Here is a 15,149-nt window from a genome sequence, read left to right as displayed (position 1 = left end):
TAAGCACAGACGTAAGCAATCAACATTCCGTTTTCAGAAACCTATAAACTTTTCGGGCAGTAAAATGAGCAGACTGCAGACTCATCTTTAGATCTAAAGAAGCTTCTTTAGATGGCGCTTCTTTAGAAGCTCAAACCGCGATGCCGAAGAACCGAAAATATTTTTACCTATTTGTTTGTAACACATAGCTATAAAGACACACAATAGCTTACTACTGATGTACTAGCTATTCACTACAGCATGAAGCCGCCAGAGGCCGACACATTTACATTCTATTCAAAGCCTCCCTTTTTACACCTTCCCAAGAATTTTACATTTCTCTTTAATCTTTCCTTACGACATTCCCCCATCCCTTTATCCAACTACCTGCTTTTGGTTTGACCCAAGGTGGTTGGCCGACAAGGAATGTCTTTGGGAATTTGTCATCCTTCATCCGCAGAGAGTGTCCTAGCCATCTTGATCTTCCTCTCTTTATAGAGCTAGAAACCAGTCCTAGACAGTCCTAGAAAGTCCTACAATCTTTAGGCCATTTCTATGGAAAACATCGAGCAAATCCAAACACAACAGTTTAGATTTTGAGAAAAGAACTTGGCTGGCCTAGCGTTAACGCTAATTAGCAATGTCTAGCATAGAGGGTATTACATAAATAAAAGAAGATGGTATCCTATTTATCATAAATACACAGCTCATTTATAAACTTTGGTAAAGCCTTTCGTGAGTTAACTTTCAACGACAAAACTTTCTTGAAAAAAAGTTGATGTAACTAACAAAGCCGTTTCACTAAACTTTTTCGACAAGTTTTTTCTTAATTGTCTAGGCAACAAATTTGACTTATTTAACTTTCACAAGAAGAAAGTCGGACAAGGATTCATTATGTCCAATGAAAGTATTGTGCCATGAAAAAGTTTTGATCGAAAAAGAATATTTTCTCTTTTAATTTTTTTTTACCTTTTTCAGCAGGTTTTTCTTACTTCCCTAGGAAACACCTTTAACTTCATTAATTTTGATAAGAATACTTTTGTTCTTCATAATAGCTGATGCACGATTGGACATCATTGTACATACTTTTAGGAAACATTAAGTGTATAAACTTGGTTAAATGAAGTTTCAAAATAAATACTAATATTAACCATCAATCTTGTGTGGACTAGGAAATTCTGTTGGATGCTTTCTTTGCTTTCGTCTAATTAGCCATGGCTCTCAAGTTTTTCGTCACTTCCACCAAGTTGATTTAAATTCAAAAATCAACGGAATCGATCTAAGCATTTTTTTTTTTTTTTTGAGACGATAAAATTGGTATGAGTTCACAGATTTAGACAGTAAACTGTTTTTGTTAAACATAATCTATCTGACACAATCGTGTCAATTGGAATAACATATTTTAGAAACGGATTTATTATACCTAAAAAAAATATGACACCGTGTAAGATTTTGAACAAAAAAAAAATAATGAAAAAAGGAATAAAGTAGCTTGAATAAGACTGCAACTGTTGTGTATTTTCTCTTTAATTTGTTTTTTTATCCTCCTTTTTCAAAAGTTTTTTTTTTTACTTCCCTATGTGATAAGATTTTTTTGTAAATAGAGTATCGCACAAAGTTTTATAATACCTAAAGAAGATATGACAGCGTGAATAAATACAAAACAATAAATGAAATAAATAGTCAAAAATAGTCATGACAACTGTTGTTATTTTCTATTTTAATTTATTTAGTTTTTAGATTGATAATTCAACTAAAAAATAGAAATTGTTTTTACGTGAGAAAGCAACCTAATCTCGAAAACTATTAACATTCAACAGAAATTGTCAATTTAAATTGGGATATTTTCCTTCGTATTGTCTCGGTATGCATAGTACACCGGGAAAAATGCACAGTGGAAGCCTCTGTGTCGGTCCCCTTGAAATCTTAGGTTTTCCTGAATTTCCCGGAGCTTTTTCCACAAATGATTAGATAAAAGGTAAAGTCGTTTTATTACCCTCCTCCCAGACTAACCCTGGGTGTCTTGTAACCTAGCCTTACAACTTTGAGACTGAATGGTATACATTTTTAGATATATAGTCTTTGTCCACATTTTCTGATCTAATTCTTGTAGGCAAAGAGGTGTATCAAACAGCAGATCTGTCTACACTAGTCTGGGGTATCTCGCCAAACGACCATAAGACCTTGCAGGCTATTTATTATAACTACTCCATGTAGGCCGTTTTTGTCAAGCATGTCTAAGTTGATTTTTATGGATTCAAAGAGAAATTAATTAGCTCAGCAAAGGAGGTCTTACAACCTCTTTGGCTATTTACTAGAACTGTTCGAAGTATTTGGTCTTTGTCCAATTTTTATAGGTTCAATTTATGTGGAGATAAAATTAAACCAATTGATAGGCTTTTTTTTACAAATCCTAACTTGGAACTTAGATTGAAGGTGACTCTCAAGAAGAAGAAGAAGTTTGTTGAGAATATTTTAAATTGAACTATAGCTGAGGAAGTACACCCAAGTTCAATTGGAGATTTTTTAAAGGGAAGCGTAAACCCTATTTAAAATCCCTGCTTATTAATAATTAACTGTTGGATCCATGCAACGTTGATTTCTGTGTATAACATAGTAAAATTGAGAAACAAATTTGGGGAAGAAACGGGAGTTTTGTCTTTAATTAAACTTTCTGAAATTCTACTTTTGAAGAGATTTTATTTCCTTTGGGAATAATGCTCGGCCGAAAGACAAGCACGAAAAAATAATCCTCAGATAATAGAGGTTTACATGATTTGTCTTTTCTGCCGGGGAATTTCATTTTCCATAATAAGCAATTATGACATTAAGGTTAGACATAACACTAAGAGTTCAAATTCGTCTTTTCAATTTCATTTATCTTTAATGAATATTAAAATTGATAACTAAGAAAAAAAGACAATCAGTGGAGATGAAAAATGCAATAATAGAAAAAATTCTAAATATATTGCACGATAATATTTTTTTAGAGTGTTACACAGTTTCATTTTTTTGGTCTTTTTGGACTTCATTTTTTTGGAACATTTCTAATATGAGGTTAAAATAGCAAATCTGCAGTTTAAACTGCAGATTTTAAGTCTTACTTAACTTAAGATGCTCTGGCTATCTTAACGAGTAAAATATTCTAGCATTAAACTTTACATCAAACCATGTCTTTGCTAGACTCATGGACCTAATCAAGGGAGCAAACACAGGGTCATATATCTCCCTACATTTTAGATGCGATGAATGACTTTTATTCTGCATTAAATCGATATTCAGCCCTGCCGTTCCTATTTGTAGCAGCTTTATCTATTTATTTAACGCAAAATGATCTGGAAATAAAAGATTTTTTTTTACCAAATGTACAATATAAAAACAATCCTGGTAGACCACGAAGTGTTTACTTTTTAAATAGACTTTTAAGGACAAGTTTCAGAATAAATGGTGTATTATAACGATTTGTCAAGTTTGTGGCTCCAGTAGCTACTACTACTACTGTTAGCAACTCACTAAAACACAATAGCCATCTGAGGTCAACATGGCTACGTAAAACCTTTCTCTGTACCATTTTATTGAAAGCTTCACTCTTAACTCTGAAGTTTAACGTCATCCAAATTCACCATCTCTGGAATTTCAAGCACTATCAGATGTTAATCTTACCTAGCCCAAACGTTTTCGGTAGAAATCAATTTTTTTTTGGACAATTTATATTACTATATATATTGAATGAAAAAATGTCGTTTTTGTCCATTCATTGAAAAAAAAAGAACACCGAATCTCCCCTCTCCCCAGATTTTTAAAAACTACTTCTGTTTGTAACTCACTTTGGAGAATTGGTGCTACTTGTAAAGGTTTCCCACTCCAATGTCAATGCCACAGGGCGAGGGGTATTTTGATGGGCTTATAGGGATGATGGTAAAAAATAGATTAGCCTGAAGACTATTGAGTAATTTATGACAGTTGTGACAACAAATTATATTTATGACAATAATGACTATTTATGCTATTTTAGCATTTTGGAATGTGAGTGTAGGTTAGAGAGACCAATTAAAGGGAGTATGAAAAGAGGCAATTGACCTCATAAACTTGAAAATAACTTTTCTGCCTCTTCACTAGCAAATGTAAGAAAGCTGTAACCTCTTCATTAAAAAAAAGAAAAAACTTCTTCCACTCCCTGAATTATATAAACTGGAACTACTGGCAGAGCTTCTTCTCTTCATTACTAATACCCTTCCAGGGAGGGGTAATTTGATAGGCTCAGATGGGCGGTCGTAAAAATAAAAGGCCCAGAAGCCATTAAGCAGCAAAAAAAAATATATAGAATTACAAATCATTGCATCTGTACATTTATTATAAAACAATAAATATTAGATAAAAAATAAGAATAACATGTAAACTAAAAAATGTGATGTAAAAAATACAAAGAATTACAAACCATTGCATCAATATGTTAAACATAAAGTAGGAAATACGAAATAGAATATATATACAAATAAAGTTAATTAAAAAAATACAAAGAATTACATACCATTGCATCAATATGTTCTCTCGGGGATATGAAAAGTCGTCCGTTTATACTTAAGCCAGTAGGGATAGCTATATCGGAGTTGGGAATAATAATTTTCTCTCCTACAAAAAAGGATGAATTATAAGAAAAGAGAGAAAAATTGGTGTTACCCCTGACAACGATTTCCTGTCAGTTTTTAGACACTTAAAAGTAAGGAAAGTTTTGGGGAACATTTAGACAAGCATAATGAGGCAGTAAAATAGCTACAGCGGAATAATCTCATTTGGGCTAACGAAGAATTCAAAGACTGAAGTTCAGATTGCTCAGATTATTCAGAATGGAAAAGAAAATCAAGTTATCTAGCAAATAGAGTTCCTAAAGTGTAATTGATGAAGGTTCCACTTTATTTGTAAAAAACACTTGGAAAAAATACCAAGGACATCAAAGTAAAAAGATTTTTTTCCGCATGGGTTGATCTTAGGTCAATTCATAATGAATGATCTTATAAAATTTTTATTTTGTTTGTTTTGACATTATGACATTTTTAATTCAGTTTCATGTTTTTGTAAGTGTTGGCACGTTGAGTCTTGAAAATAAAAAAATGAAACTAATTAGCTAAATCTGACAATGCTTTTCATCCGTGAAAAATTAGAACTTTAATTTTAATTTTAATTTAATTTCAATTAGTTGATTCCCAGAGACAACTACAGTTTCTTAAGCTGATTGTAATGAGTTTTTAACTTGATTTTCGCTTACTTTTTATCCATGTTTCTTTTTTTTATTTGGTGCCCACTGCGGAAAAACTCTGTAGCTACATACAAAACAAGTTTTCGTTTAAAATTGTATTCCTGATTTTTCCCCATATTTTCGAATATATATATATATATATATATATATATATATATATATATATATATATATATATATATATATATATATATATATATATATATATCATGAAAAGAGAAATCACCAATGCAACAGCACAAACACACAAAAAAAAAAAAAGAGACAGACAGAAGGAGAAAAGGAAGACTGTTTTCCTAAATTAGTGATTAATATAGACCAGCACTTGGATGAGGCCTTAACCCTACTCATCCATACAATCACATAGGTCAAACAGCATAGCCATACACAATCAACCATAAAGAATAATCCATGGACAGGCAGTCATGTCGTCAATAAGTATAAGGCGTCATTTACCAAACAATAGAAAAAATAATAAAGACAAATAATTCAGAGGCAACAACCCAACACAAGGGCTCATCAGGAGAATACACTGGCCTATTGGGTTTCGCCACTTTAAATTCTCTACCCAGCCAAGTGTTGTGGCTACCACAGAATATCCATGGCATCCCCGTGTCAGGTATCACCCCCAAAATACATGCCTATGAAAGAAAAAAAAACAACAGGAAATGTAAAACAACCAAGTAACACCAAAACAAACTTATCCTATTAATATATCCCTCTTTTTAGCAACAGGTAAACTAAATATAATAAATTTTACCAAATCACAAATATTAACACATTGCAAAAAACCTGAATGAACTAAACAATTATAGAATTCATCTTTACCATGTGGCTAATTTTTAAAAAAATCCACTAAATTAGAAACACAATTCAAAATAAATGGCGCTGCAACATCATTTCTCGAACCTCCGAAATTAGTTGAAAATTTCTTTAAGTATGGTTGTGTAAGTTCCACTTAATCAATTAAAAAGATAAGATTCCGTTTTCACAGTCCTTGGAATTTTGAATGTCGGGCTGGGTATTTCATTTCGTACTCCATATTATACTTTGTTATCTTTTGCTTACGAAAATAGTTACTTACCTTCCTTAAAGTATTTTACTTTATTACCTTGGAAATTTTATTTACCTTCTCGGAGTTTTTTTTTTGCAATGGCAAATTCCGCAATCTCAATTTACAAGATATGAGTCTTTATTTTCTCTTAATTTTCAAACAGTTCGTGGTAACGAACTGTAGCAAGGAGCAACCCGGCTCAATAGTAACCGAAACTCTAAAAAAGGGAATTTTGATACCAAAAGTTACATCAAAAGAATCGCAGTTAAATGCTGATTTTAAATATACAAGTTTCATCAAGATCAGTTATACCCATCAAAAGTTACAAGCCTGAGAAAATTTGCCTCAGTTTAGAAAATAGGGGGAAACACCCCCTAAAGGTCATACAATCTTAACGAAAGTCACACCATCAGATTCAGCGTATCAGAGAACATTATTGTAGAAGTTTCAAGCTCCTATCTACAAAAAAGTGGAATTTCGCATTTTTTGCCAGAAGACAGATCACGGATGCGTGTTTATTTGTTTTCTTGTTTGTTTGTTTTTTTGTTTTTTTTCCAGGGGTGATCGTATCGACTGAGTGGTCCTAGAATTTTGCAAGAGGGCTCATTCTAACGGAAATGAAAAGTTCTAGTGCCTTTTTTAAGTGACCAAGAAAATTGGAGGGCACCTAGGCCCCCTCCCACGCTCATTCTTTCTCAAAGTCACCAGATCAAAATTTTGAGATAGCCATTTTATTCACCATAGTCGAAAAACCTAATAACTATGTCTTTAGGGACGACTTACTCCCCCGCAGTCCCAGTGGGAGGGGCTGCAAGTTGATAACTTTGACCTGTGTTGACATATAGTAATGGTTACTGAGAAGTGTACAGACGTTTTCAGGGGGATTTTTTTGGTTTAGGGGAGAGTTGAGGAGGGTGGGGTTACGTGGGAGGATATTTCCATGGAGAGACTTCTCATGGTAAAAGAAAATTTCAATGAAGGGGGCGCAGGATTTTCTAGCTTTATTTGAAAAAAACAATCAAAAAATAAATATGAAAAGTTTTTTTTCTACTGAAAGTAAGGGAAAGCATTAAAACTTAAAACGAACAAAAATTATTACGCATATGAGGGGTTTACCTCCTCGTTACACCTTACTCTTTCCGCTAAAGTATTTTTGGTAATTTCAACTATTTATTCTACGGCCTTTGTGATTCAGAGGTCATGCTTAAGGAATTGAGACACAATCTAAGCTTTAGTGTAAAGAGCGAAGTATTGACAACGGTTGAACCCCCTCATATACGAAATAAAAACATATGAATATAGAAGTTTGTTACGTAAGTTAATTTTTAATTTACGTATATCTTTTACCAATGAAAACGTTTGTAAAAAATCAAAAGTTCTAGTTGCTTTTTTTAAGTAATCAAAAACTTGGAGGGCAACTAGGCCTCCTCCTTCGCTTCTTTTTTCTCAAAATCTTCCGATTAATTGCAATTAATTAATATGCAATTTTTTTTTAATTATTTATGTGCGGAGAGCCAAGATCAAAACATGCATTAATTCAAAAACGTCCAGAAATTAAATAAAAAAAAAAACTAGTTTTTTTTAGCTGAAAGTAAGGAGTGACATTAAAACTTAAAACGAACAGAAATTACTTCGTATATGAAAGGGCCTGCTTCCTCATCAACGCCCCGCTCTTTACGCTAAAGTTTTTTACTGTTTTAAAAAGCAGAGTTAAGAGAAAGAGTCAAACTTTAGCTTAAAGAGCGAGGAATTAAGGAGGAAGCAGCCCCTTTCATATGCGAAGTAATTTATGTTCGTTTTAAGTTTTAATATCGCTCCTTACTTTCAGCTAAAAATTAGTTTTTTTATTTAATTATCGAACAGTTCGTTGTAACTAACTGTAGTAAGGAGCAACCTGGCTAAATAGTAACCAAAACTCTAAAAATGGGATTTTGATACCAATAGCTATATCAAAAGAATCGCATTTCTAGGTTGATTTTAAATATATTAGTTTCATTAAGTTTAGTCTTAGCCATCAAAAGTTACGAGCCTGAGAAAATTTGCCTTATTTTAGGAAATAGGGGGAAACAACCCTTAAAAGTCACAGAATCTTAAAAAAAAATCACACCATCAGATTCAGCACATCAGAGAACCCTAGTGTAGAAGTTTCAAGCTCCTATCTACTAAATGTGGAATTTGTATTTTTTGCCATAAGGCAGATCACGGATGCGTGTTTATTTGTTTTTTTTTCCAGGGGCAATCGTATCGACCCAGTGGTCCTAAAATCTTGTAAGAGGGCTTGTTCTAATGGAAATGAAAAATTCTAGTGCCCTTTTTAAGTGACCAACAAATTGGAGGGCACCTAGGCCCCCTCCCATACTAATTATATTCCCAAAGCCACCGGATCAAAATTCTATCAATAAATTTTATTAATTAGATGGCCATTTTATTCAGCGTAGTCGAGAAACCTTATAACTTTGTCTTTGGGGACGACTTACTCCCCCACAGTCCCTGCGGGAGGGGCTACAAGTTACAAACTTTGACCAGTGCTTACCTATAGTAATGGTGATTGGGAAGTGTATAGATGTTTTCAGGGGGATTTTGTGGTTTGGGGGATGGGTCGAGAAGAGGGAGATGTGTTGGTGGAACTTTCCATGGAGGAATTTGTCATGGGGGAAGAAAATTTCCATGAAGGGAGCGCAGGATTTTCTAGCATTATTAAAAAAAAAAATGAAGAAATAAATATGAAAAAGCTTTTTCAACTGAAAGTAAGGAACAGCATTATAACAAAACGAACAGAAACTATTACGCATATGAGGGGCTCACCTCCTCCTAATACCTCGCTCTTTACGCTAAAGTATTTTTAATAATTTCAACTATTTATTTTACGGCTTTTGTGATTCAAGGGTCATTCTTAAGAAATTAGGACAAAATTTAAGCTTTAGTGTAAAGAGCAAGGTACTGACGAGGGGGTGAACCCCCCCCCCATATACTTAATAAGAACATGAGAATACAGAAGTTTCTTACGTAAGCTAATTTGTAAGTTACGTATATCTTTTACTAATAAAAACATTCGTAAAAAATTAAAAGTTGTAGTTGCCTTTTTAAGTCACCAAAAATTCGGAGGGCAACTAGGCCTCCTCCCCCGCTCCTTTTTTTCTCAAAATCATTCGATCAAAAATTATGAGGAAGACATTTAGCCAAATAAATAAATATGCAAATTTCGTTTTAATGATTCATCTGCTGAGAGCCAAAATCAAAACATGCATTGATTCAAAAACGTTCAGAAATTTAATAAAAAAAAACAAGTTTTCTTAAATGAAAGTAAGGAGCAACATTAATACTTAAAACGAACAGAAATTACTTTTTATGTGAAAGGGGCTGCCTCCTCATCAACGCCCCGCTCTTTACGCTAAAGTTTTGGACTGTTTTAAAAATTAGAGTTAAGACATAGAGTCAAACATTAGCCTAAAGAGCGGGGCGTTGACGAGGAGGCAGCCCCTTTCATATACAAAGTAATTTCTGTTCGTTTTAAGTTTTAATGTTGCTCCTTACTTTCAGTTAAAAAACTTGTTTCTTTTTATTTAATCAGTAAATAATTCTAACCTAATATATTAGAATAATCCCGTTTCGGCTCCTTAAAAGTGCAGAGGAGGCACCAAAATCGTTTCCAAAAGTGTAATATGTTAAGAGGGAATCGAGAATTGTTCATGGATGAAAACGAGAAAAGTTAAAAAAAAGTTACAAGCGCCATCTAACCCAGTTACAAGCGCCATCTAATCCAGTTCTACCCTAATATATTAGAATAATCCCATTTTGGCTGCTTTAAAATGCAGAGAAAGCACCAAAATCCATTTCCAAAAGTATAATAGGTTATGAAGGAATCGAGAATTGTTCGTGGATGAAAACGAGAAGAATTAAAAAAAAAGTTACAAGTGCCATCTAATCTACTTACAAGTGCCATCTAATCCAGTTCTAACCTAATATATTAGAATAAACCCGTTTCGACTCCTTGAAAATGCAGAAGAGGTATCAAAATCGCTTCCAAAAGTGTAACAGGTTAAGAAGGAATCGAGAATTGTTCATGGATGAAAACGAAAAGAATTAAAAAAATAAAAATTAACTATATTAAAATCCAAGAAAGCCCGGAGAATACTGCTACCACTACCACTAAAAATTCAATTCACTACCAAGTCGTCTAAGGTCAACACAGCTATTCACGCTAGTCCTTCACCCCAATTTATTCAAATCTTCACTCTTTACCACCTCCTTTGAACTCCTGATATCCTTTAAATCCTCATTTATGAATTCTCCTTACCACACTTTGTGATAATCTGCTTCTCGTTCGACCCCAGTAGGATGTTGGTCTAAATCTTTGGTAGTTCATCAGTCACCGGTAAAATGTGGACTAACCACCTGAACCTTTCCTTAACTATAACCCTAGAAGGCGCGATAGAATTATTGTTTTCGTATTATTACCGTGCTATTGACCAATGTCATTGGGCTTCCAATATTTGTAGACTTATCTTTCTATTCATCTTAACTTTAGTCAACTCTGAGGCACAATACCCTTCGCCTTTACTTTTATACTTTTACATCTTTACGGCAACGACATAGCAGAATGGAAACACAGGAATACATCTTTAAACTGAATGCCCTCAAACCTTTTTCAGCTTTGAAGACAAAAGAAAAAAAATCAAAAGATGTCCAAATTAATAAACTGTAAATAGACAAACACTAAAAGAAAGAAAAAAACAATAACAGAGAATTTTCAAGACAACAGAAACGAAAATTCAAAGGCTATCTAAATTAATAAACTGTAAATAGAACAAACATTAAAAGGGAGAACACAAAGAAAATATAAACGGAGCCCAGGAAACAAAAATCAATAATAAAAAGGAAAAAAGGAGTCATTAAACATTATATTAGAGGCCAATTATGAATGTAATTTTAAATGTTCTTTTCTGAAAATTTCAATGTATTACTGATGATCCTTTTTCCGATAGAGACTATTAGTGAGAAAGTAAAGAAATATAAGGCAATTCCTATAAAACAGTAGAAGCTTTTATATCGTTTGTATATTCAAGATACAAGTTTTACTCATCGAAATTTTTAGAAATTAATTCAATTGCGTAAAAATGTAATTGATTAATTGAAATATACAGTCTAAATACATTAGATGGATTGGATCATAAGAAATGCTGCGCATTAGATTATTATCAAAACGAAATTATGTTAAACTGAATTAAATCGAAGCAAGTAGTTTTAACCTTCCTTCATATAAATTGCCAGATGAATGATTGAAAACTTGAAAAAAGGTATGAAAATAAATCTTTTCTCACTTACCAGTTGACCTAACTTCGCCCAGCACTAAATCACTATGCTTTAATCCAAGCTTATCCGAGGCTGAATTTTTAATTGCTTCTGCAGACGTCGAGATAGGCAGTCGAAGCGTACAGTAAGTATGGTCAGAGCAGTATACGCGAAATATAACTGGAAAAAGTTGAAACCGTTGTTAAAATAAACAAAATAGTAAAAAATAGAAAAACAGACTTAATAAAAAAAAATATAAGTGCAGTCCATGTAAAATCTACAATTAGGCTAGGAATCTTGACAAAAAATACTAGGAATTCGCTATAGAATATTGGTACTCTTAAGGGGTAAGCCAAAGTAAAATTAATATGCAAATTTCGTTTTAATTAGTCATGTGCGTTGAGCCAAAATCAAAACCTGCATTAACTCAAAAACGTTCAGAAATTAAATAAAAAACCAGTTTTTTTAAACTGAAAGCAAGGAGCGACATTAAAACTTAAAACGAACAAAAATTATTCCGTATATGAAAGGGGGTGTCCCCTCCTCAACGTCCTGCTCTTTACGCTAAAGTTTGACTTAGTCACAGTTCTGCTTTTTAAAACAATAATAAACTTTAGCGTAAAGAGCAGGGCATTGAAGAGGGGTAGCCCCTTTCATATGCGGAATAATTTCTCTTCGTTTTAAGTTTTAATGTCGCTCCTTACTTTCAGTAAAAAAATTGTTTTTTTAATTTATTTCTACAAGAGAACAGCTTTCATGGACGCACACTACAGCTTAGATACCAATACAGTTATGAAAACTCCTATCTTGCCCATGAGAAGCTTTTGGTACAGAGCTCTGAACTTGGCGCCTCCTCCAAGCCCGTGCTCCGACGCATAGATCGTACTACAACACCAGAGGCAGGAACTCAATTTTGTTTTGTTGCAAACACAGCTTAGATACCAATATATTGGTATCTAAGCTGTGCTGTCAGTTCCTGTCTCCAGCCGCTAGCATTGCTACCGCGCACTGTGTCCCAAAAATAAATCAGGTTTTCATAACTGTGTATTGGTATCTAAGCTGTGACCTACACCTAATGCCATTGGCATACTCCAAAGGTGATTCCGACACTGAGCTAGGATAGTAAGCTCACTTGTATTACAGTCTGGGTCAATGTTTCACTGGCAGATTCACTCCCATCAAGTAAAACAATCCCGTGCATCACATAAAAGGCCAGCTACCTTGACAAGAGTAATAGGAGTTTTTTCAAAGAGACTGGCCATTCTGGGGCTCACCCACAGTGAAAGGCATTTTTTGAGAGCAGTTCTGTCAGTGGACTATAAAGATCCAATCATACCAACAGCAGTTACTATTCTCTGTCTCTGGCCAAAGAAAACATTGGCAAAAGATCATTCTGGAGTATTGACCTTACTTACACATAGCGGCTATTAAGCTTGTATTGGGATTACTGGTTGCTAGGATATTTAATGAATTTTCTTTATTATTCGTAAAGGTAATGAATTAGCTCTCGTGAAGAAAATTCATTTAATCTTTTCAGCTCTTTTTAAGCTGAACAAGTTTTAACTTCAAATCTATCGAAGAGGTATAAAAACAATGGATCCATCTTAAATATCGTAAAAAAAATCAGATAAATTGGTAAAATAATTTGCAAGATAGAACAGATTCATCTAATCTCCATTGATTTTAACATAGACAACTTCAAGGTTGATGGCTGTTGGATAGGTTGTAGGCCAAAAAATGTCATCCTCCGTGGAAAAACCCTTTCCGTCAACAAACAAGACTTAAAAAACCTCCAGAATAGAATCGTATCTGCATCTCTGATTTTTGTACCCTGGCATGAACTAGCCCCATCTAAATTTTTGGCATCCTTTTCAATACAGAGACATAAATGATAATCACTATAAATGGGGGGAGGGTTGAGAAACATTAAAAGACAATATTCGTTTACTTTATTTAGCTTGGTTCTTCGCTAAATCTCTCTTTTTGTCATTTTTTTATCACTATTATTATTATTGTTTTAATTCAAAGCTTGTTATACAATAATAATTGCAAAAACAGAAGACAAAGGACAGAAAATGACCTTTGAACCCTGAGGGTCCGTAAAAGAAACCGGGGCACCCTCGCCATGGGTCATGCATACAGGTGGAGGGGGAAGAAGGCCCTTCAAATGTACACTCAGCAGGACCCATCGGCATCTCCATAAGTCCCTTAACTTACAAAACTACTCCCCTAATGGGGTTAAATTGCATGGTGACGCAGAACACCATCGTGGGTGGATCCTCTATAGGAGAACAACTGCGGCAGGTCGTAAAATCCAGATCTATAGACAGCCACCTCTGCAAAAGGCCGCCTCGAATCTTTCGGGGTACCTGTAAGACTGGGGACCTTGCGGTCAATTCTTTTCCCGCTTGAAGGCACCCCTCGAGGAAGTTATAACCTAGTAAAGGACATAACATTCATATGAGAATCTGATTAATGGACAATTCTTCTGGGCTTGGTCTGTTTTGACGGGCATTTTCGGGCTGAAAAACCCCTTCCTAACTAATTTATCTACTATGGGTTTTCTCACCGTAGTAGCATAGTATTTGTAGCATGAATATATAATGAGTCACAGGTATTAGGCTTGAGACTGCCTCTGCAGGATTTCCAATCTTGTGGATAGAAGAGGATCGCCAAGTTCTGAAAACCATGTTGTGACCAAGATGGGCCCAGGATTGCGCAAAGCCTCCATTCATGCTGGAGGTCCCAGGGACTTCTTGCTGTCTGGTTCCAAGCCGGCTTAAGCGCTTCGGTGTGGACTTGAGAAGATATGTGATCCCTGTGGACTTGAGAAGATATGTGATCCCTGTCCTACACTGGTATCCGGGATCATTGTTTTTCCTAAGGCCAAAATAATTTTAATGATTTAAAGAACATGAAAATTGGAACTTGGAATGTTAAAACATTAAAAAATGACTATCGTATCGACATTTTGACTGACGAATCCAGACGATTCGAACTGGACATATTAGGAGTTTCAGAAACTCATATCCCAGGGGTAGGACAAACAAAATCAGGTCATATCGAATTTGTTAACTCAGGCAGGAAAGATGGGGTGTATAGACAGGGAGTAGGACTCGTGACAAATAAGGAAGCTGTTAAATATTATTTTTGGCTGGGAAGGTATTTATAATGGAATACTAATTTCTCATTTTATGGTTAAAAAGTTCAGGGTATGAGTTGTAGTAGTATATACCCCTGTTGAACTGACCGACTGAGATTTTAATACTAGTGACTCAGATGAATTTTAATTACAGTTACAGGAGCAAAAAGACAGGGTCCCAGGTAGAAAAATGGTGTTTTTACTAGGAGATTTTAATGCCCAGGTCGGTAGAAATAGAGATGGATGGTATCCTAGCCTAGGTAAATTTGGTGTAGGAAAAGAAAACAGTAATGGCTACAGATTTTTCGCTATTTTGAATGTAGAGCAATTTAGTTATAACCAATGCGGTGTTTGGTTATAAAATGGCCCATAAGTTAACGTGATATCCATGTGATGGTATGACAGCAAACCTTATTGATTATGTT

The 15,149-nt window shown here is 34.4% G+C and overlaps 1 protein-coding gene across 7 annotated transcripts in view; it reads right to left on the bottom strand.

Annotated features, from left to right (window-relative positions):
- The window catches only part of LOC136026532 (rap guanine nucleotide exchange factor 4-like), a 788,659-nt gene that overhangs the window by 46,523 nt on the left and 726,987 nt on the right, over nucleotides 1-15,149 (bottom strand). For all 7 annotated transcript variants that reach the window (XM_065703199.1, XM_065703201.1, XM_065703204.1 and 4 more), the window contains 2 exons: nucleotides 11,616-11,762; nucleotides 4,511-4,611 (listed from right to left, as the gene is read on the bottom strand). In XM_065703199.1, coding sequence (XP_065559271.1) covers nucleotides 4,511-4,611; nucleotides 11,616-11,762 — 248 coding nt within the window. The remainder of the gene's footprint in view (nucleotides 1-4,510; nucleotides 4,612-11,615; nucleotides 11,763-15,149) is intronic.

This window comes from Artemia franciscana, chromosome 4, assembly GCF_032884065.1.
Source record: "Artemia franciscana chromosome 4, ASM3288406v1, whole genome shotgun sequence".
Taxonomy (NCBI): Eukaryota; Metazoa; Arthropoda; class Branchiopoda; order Anostraca; family Artemiidae; genus Artemia; species Artemia franciscana.
This window is presented reverse-complemented; position numbering and strand designations above follow the sequence as displayed.